Source organism: Augochlora pura, unplaced genomic scaffold, assembly GCF_028453695.1.
Source record: "Augochlora pura isolate Apur16 unplaced genomic scaffold, APUR_v2.2.1 APUR_unplaced_173, whole genome shotgun sequence".
In the NCBI taxonomy this organism is placed as follows: domain Eukaryota; kingdom Metazoa; phylum Arthropoda; class Insecta; order Hymenoptera; family Halictidae; genus Augochlora; species Augochlora pura.
The window spans coordinates 2,743-9,344 of record NW_027581806.1 but is presented as its reverse complement, the minus strand read 5'-3'; the positions used below and the strand labels follow the sequence as shown (position 1 = coordinate 9,344).

Below are 6,602 nucleotides of genomic sequence, written 5' to 3'. Positions count from 1 at the left end.
GCACTCCACGTTCAAAGCTGCTCGTTTCACCCTCTGACGCAGTCTCGTTCAACAGAGGCCACTCCACGCGTTCTCATTTCCTACCGCGTTTTTCAGAGACCCGAAGAGAAGGAGGACGCGAAGTCGACGCTGACCAACGCCAAGATCATCTTCGAGCAGAAGACGGTGGAGAAAGAGGCGTCGAAGTGCAAGCCGAACGAGGGTAGGTTCGAGAGGATCGTGAAGGGGACATCGAGCATCCTGGGCAAGGCTTGCAGCGTGGTGAAAGGCAGCCTAGGCTTCGAGGCCAGATCGGAGAGCTCCGATCTAGGCCTGGGCTCCGAATCCGGCAGCGACACCCGTAGAAGATCGGTGGACGACGGGATCGAGGACGACCAGTGCATGGGCAAATCGATGACGACTAATCTAGCCGACTCGAAGAAAGGTCACAGCAGTTTGACCAGGTCGAAGAGCTGCGTGGACTCGATCGAGAGCCATCAGGACGACGGCCAGGAGTTCGACCACGTGCGATACAAGATCGTCAAGTCGAACATGTTCGGCAAGAACATGTACACCAGCGGTCGCGGTGACGTCACGTACGAGGGGCTGATGCAGTACCTGAGGGAGTACTCGTTCCAGGAGCTGTTGCTCGATAACAACGTCGTGATCATCGAGCCGGTGCGCGCCGAGACCATCGAGCGGAAACCGTCCGGCGTTGGTAAGGCTAGGTCGGAGCCGACGTGCAAGATAGCCGGCGCCATTCAGAAGAAATCGGACGCGGAGAGCCGCGAGAGGAACTGCGACAGCGTCGACGGCGGCAACGCGAAGAGCCCTAAACAGTCCTCCATCAAGAAGCATTTCTTTTATCATCCGATCAGGGTCAACCGGGAGCTGATCGACGAGGAATTGCCCGATCCGGATACCGTCAGGAATGTCAGGAGGATGTTTGAGAACACGCTCAAGATGAAGAGCGGCTCGGACGGCAAGGATCGCAAGAGCGTAAGCATGAAGGATTTGAGCAGCTTGGACGACGCTAGGTTCGAGGAGATCTCGGAGAAGATACAGGAGGGGTCCAGGTGAGAAGCTATTTAGTTTCTTTATAGGTTAGATGTCGAGTCTTAGTTTTGTAGGAGTCTGGTAGGAGCCGATTGCTATAGTCTTTCGTGGAGCGAAAGACTATACTTGTATAACGATTTCTTTCATAGTTATATCGATTAGTATTTCTATTTCAATTTCCATCTAATTTCTATTGGAAGCAGATTGGACAATCACCAGGTGATTTGATGATATCAAACAAATTACATCTCCACACTTGTATAATGCCATGCAAGCTTCCCCTAGCTTTAGTGTCAAGAGATGCGAGATTTAACAATCGCAACACTTTCCTCCAGGTCCAGGTGTTCCAGCCGAGCCAAGGACCTGACGCGACTCTTCGAGAACATGGAGAAGTCGACGTCTTCGAACGCTTCCGTAGTAGGCGGCAAGGACGAGCTGGACAGTCCGCGTTCCGAGTCGAAAACCCGCATCCTGGCTCAGTCGTTCGAGGCTCGAAGCGGGCACACGTCGCCCAGCGATTCGACATCCTCGAAGAACAAAGTGAACCGCTACCATCACCACAACTGGGACGCAGGCAGCGTTAGCTCCGGGGTGTCCAGCGACTATCCGGACACGGATCCCGGCAGCGGAGTGCAGTGCATCTCCTCGGAGGACGAGGAGGTCGACTGCCACGAGGACGAGGGCAACGACACCCACAATTCCAGCCACTACGTCTCCCAGGACGTGCTGAAGAAGATCCGCGAGTGCGGCACCTCGGTGACCTACTACGGCGGCAAGGTGGTGAACTCGAGCAACGGGCCATTGATCGCGCCGGTCGTCGAGAACAGGTTCAAGTGCGCGGACATGTCGAACGATTACGTCAAGTTCCGGCTGGTGAAGAGCAACTCCTGCGACAGCAGGCTGGAGCTGACGGGGAGGCTGGTCGAGAACCATTTGAAGTGCCGGACAAAAGAGAAGGTGCCGGATTTGAGCAGGTATACCATTGCCGAGACGCCCAGCATCGAGATCACCACCATCGAGAAGCAGGAGAAGGAGGGCGAGACGGAGGATGACAAGGACGCGACGGACGCGACGGAGACAAAGAGAGAGCCGCCAGTGGTGATCGGATTAGAGCCGAAGAAAGAGGAGACGAAGGATGGCAAGCCTTTTAAGGTGGATTTCAAGCTCGGCCCCGCCGATGACGCCAAGTCCACCTATCCAAGCAGGTTCATAGGCAGCGCGCTGACCAGGTGGCAGGTCAACGAGAACAACTGGCGGACTCCGGACGACTTCGGCAAGATGGAGTTCGAGGAGTTCGAGGTCCTCGAGGACAGCCTGAACGGGATCGATAGTCACCGTTCCGAGGCGTCATGAGGCGAACTTTCTTCTTGTATTATAATAGTGTCCGTTTCGATTGCGTTTCGGTCGGCAGCGATTGCCAAAGGAGAGTCGATAGTTTATAGCGCTTCCGGCGTCGTCGACCAACGTTCCCGCCGCCGGAACTGTACAGTTGTTAATCAAGGTTTCCATGCAACGACTTGAATGCACACGATCGCGAGTCGCGGCGATCTGCCAGCTGGGGATCGAAACTGTTCCGCTTCGTTTCTCGTCTGAGAAACTCGCTCTATTTCAACATAACTATCTTTCGCTCGACCAATAATTGTAGTTTAGAGAATCTTGATCCAGTTTCGGTAACTTAGAATCTTGGACGCTTTTCATGAATCTTTCGGTAAAAGTTTCGCCGAGACAGGCTGCTAAAACGGTCGCTCGAACCGAGCCATGATTTTGACGGCGAAGAAAGTTTCAGCGATTTAGAACCTCGAACAATTTCCGATCAATATTTCAGGAGAAGTTTTACGGTGACAGGCTGTTAGAATGCTCGGTTCGGACTGCGAATACAGCCGCGGTGCATACGAGCACGTTTGAAATATTAATTCTGCTAAAAGCACGCTCAATGGAACACGCTATCTTCGCTACGATCGGGAGTTACTTTAATATTGTTAATTATTCATGCTCATCGCTGAAAGTCTTCTGATCAAAGGAGAATATTTTTCGATTAATTTATCGACGATTATAATTTCCTGCCGCAACGAAATATGTACCTCTAGATTCTGTTAGGTCGATTTTTAAGCTGCGATTATGTCTGTATCTTTTACGACATCGTTAATATTGCGATATTAACCCTTTGAAGTCAAGTAGTGCCTCTAAGTCACAGTTAAAATATATGACGTTCCAAGACCATTTTTTATATCTACCATCGAGGTTTAAATTTTAAAAAAATTGGTTAAAATGAAATTGCTATATAAAATCACAAGATTTAATTTTGTGGAATGCATTTTATTATACAAAATGGAAATGTTGTAAATCGAAAAAATGATCTTGAATTTGCAGTTAAAATTCCTTCGACTGCAAAGGGTTAATGTTATATTTCAAAAAATCGAAAGACCAAACTATAGAGCAGACCCTATAAGATCAAACTATAGAAATTATTTATATATTATAAACTTAAAATTCCTTCGCCTGCAAAGGGTTAATGTTATATTTCAAAAAATCGAAAGACCAAACTATGGATCAGACCCTATAAGACCAAACTATAGAGCAGACCCAATAAGACCAAACTATAGAGCAGACCCTATAAGACCTAACCTATATTGCGACCTAATTGTTCCGCTCGAACGAAACCAGTTCCGTTTAAAGAAACAATTGTCCCAGTTTTCAAAAATAGTTCTAGTTTTAAAAAACAGTTGTTCGAACCCCCGTTTCCCGAAAAAGCAATTAAAAAGCCCCGCGCGACTGTTCGATCCCTGGCGCCAGCTGCGAGTGTACATAGAACGATCGGAGAGACGGTTCAATAATTGTATTTTCTGGCTACGAAATAAATCTGCATAAGAGACAGCTTTATTCGATCCGAATCCTGACTGGCTCGGTTGCGTCCTTCGATCGTCGACGGAGCTCTTAACCCTTTGACTACTTAATTGTACTTACGAAATTTCTAATCAAAAATTTTTAAGCAAAGCTTATAGGCGACCACAGTGCTGCAAACGCGAAGTTTCTAAGTGTCTGCGCCTATAGACTCTAAGAAAAAACATTAACTTGTCCACGGTAGTCAAGGGGTTAATGGAGCCAGGCCATCCTGTTTCTCTTTCCAGGTAAATGGGTCCGCGAAAAGATGCACGACGCTGCTTTCGGCCGCGTAAAAGCGACCGTAACGGGACGCCATTAGGGCCACCGGCACGGTGTTTTTCAACGCCGGTTAAAAACTCGCGCGAACTTTTAGCCAGCCGGCTCCCGATCCATGCGGAACTTTTCAATAATGGCGGACCACACCGGCTCGACTAAATATAACAAGTCTATTTCGACCGGCGGTCCCGGTTTAATGCGAGAAACGTTCCGCAATTTATTTACGAGTTCGCCCGTGGAACACCGGTCGTTCAACGGGCTACGACAATGATTCATTGCGCGATGAATGTCTGCCGTCGCGGCCTCTAGATCAAACGACGTTTATGCTCCTTGGTAAGGTATTCGCGACGTCTTTATTTCAGGTGAAGGATTCGAGACGCAACCCTTTGCAATTTTATTCCAATTTCGTTACCAGCTACCAACATCTATTTATTTGGAAATAATGTCGAGTGGGACACGACAATGGAGCTCCTCGGATGAGAACTGATATCGAGCCGCGCTGGATATAGGAGTGCAAAGGGTTGAGACTTTCGCGACTGCGCTGGGAAGTTCAAAAGTTTCGTAAAAAGTGAAGGATTTTATTTGTATTTAAATCAGATTGCAATAGTAGGTTGTATGGTGTAAGCCATTTCTTCGACATTAATACCTGTTTGAAATCTTAATAAGATTGAAAGATTGTGATGTATATAATTAATATATAAATTATTACCAATATTAGACAATTATGTTTTATAATTAATTTTTAATGGTTCTGTCGACCACGTATAGCTGCTAAGTTTTACAGTGTTTAATTAACACTGAAACTATCGTACCAGTTAAATTGACTCGTTTCTTTTCTTAATTATTATAATTATATGTTCTTTCATAAATTTCTTTTCCAAACGATATATTTACGACAATAATTGCACAGAGTTTATATAAAGCTGATATTAGCATTGGAATGAAATAATATAAATCTTTAATGATGAACCTCTATTTTACAAAGGAAGAAAAAGCGTGAAATAAATTGCGAAAAATTCGAGGTCAAGACTGCTGATCGACGACAATTAACGAAGCAAGCATAATCAGAGACTCGCGTCGTTACGATAAACGTGAGAGATTTCACTATTATAATTTCACTATATTATTGAGAGATTTAAATAGCATCCCTTTGGAACCACTTTAACCAAAAACAGTTCTCCCAATTTATACAAAATATTCTCAAGTTATATTACCAAGTGTATTTTATAAATAAATTTTGTGACTCCTACAATAATTACCCTTTCATCAGCGCTATAAATATAATAAGTTTAATGATATTAAAATAGCCTTAAAATTCGAATTCTTTTCTATCCGCGCCTTCGAGTCAAAGCTCGACTACAAAAGGATCCCCGACGCAGGGACCTTTGATTATGCTCGCGCGCCGCGGATCAATCAGTTCCCTCTCGTTCGCGCAGCGTCAACTCACCGGCATCCTGTGCGCCCTGCGGAATCACGCCCGTCCCCGTCTCCGTCTTCCCCGTCGGCGCGGCCGATGTCTTCGTTTCCTTTGACGAGATCCGCGAGTCCTCCAACCCCTTGGCTAAAATCGGGCTCAGGCACGGAGCGAAGGAGCTCGTCGTCACGGAAATGCCCCGCTGGGAGATGTGCCACCATCTTCTGCACCATGTTTCCTGGAATATGGAAAAAGCAACGGCGTGTGTACTCGGTCGAGCATCGTCGGCGACGGCGGCGTAGCCTCTCGTTTAGCGGAGATCGATCGATTCAGGTGCGCTCAGGTGGGCTCTCACGGTGCAGCCGCGGCTACTCTGCCCGCCAGCCAATCACCGTGCCTTTCGCTTATTTTCCGGCATAAGTCAAGTTTTATCTATCGCGTAAGGCATCTGAATATTCATCTTTATTTAGGTTCCATTAGTTATTTATTTGTTAAAATGGAACATTCTATAATCGATAGAGTGCGATCTCTGTTATTTTGTAATCATTTTAGATTTGGTTAATCTTTTTATTATGGAATTACTGTGATAAAAAATAGTCTTTTTTTTATATATAGAATTCGCAAATTTTTCTGTAATGTTTATTAGAAAGCTTAGAAAAAGATCGTAATAATGGAGTGAAATAAATAATTAATAAAAAGGTAAGGTATCGCAATGTCAATTATATCGATAAAATTTATTAACATAGTATAGATAGTTTCTATTGCTTCGCGATGAGCAAAGAAATTTTGTTATTAAGAAATATTAACTAATATAATTTTTAGAATCTAGATACTTGTATACAAATTAAATAAACGATATTTCTATTATATACGAATTAAAATAATTAGATACGTCACGCGATCGAAAATGCCGTCGTCAGCAAAGGGTTAACAAAGTCAACACGTCGAAACGTCTGTCAAACTTTCGTCGCAGCAGCGAGATTTTCGTCGAACA

At 45.5% G+C, this 6,602-nt stretch overlaps 1 protein-coding gene across 1 annotated transcript; it reads left to right on the top strand.

Moving 5' to 3' along the window:
- Positions 1–3: 3 nt before the first annotated feature.
- Jv (javelin) lies at positions 4–3,909 on the top strand (the record flags this gene model as incomplete). Its single annotated transcript, XM_078195259.1, has 2 exons — positions 4–1,055; positions 1,371–3,909. Coding segments are annotated over 2 exons (2,070 nt in total), but the record flags the coding sequence as incomplete, so codon positions are not given.
- Positions 3,910–6,602: the final 2,693 nt, after the last annotated feature.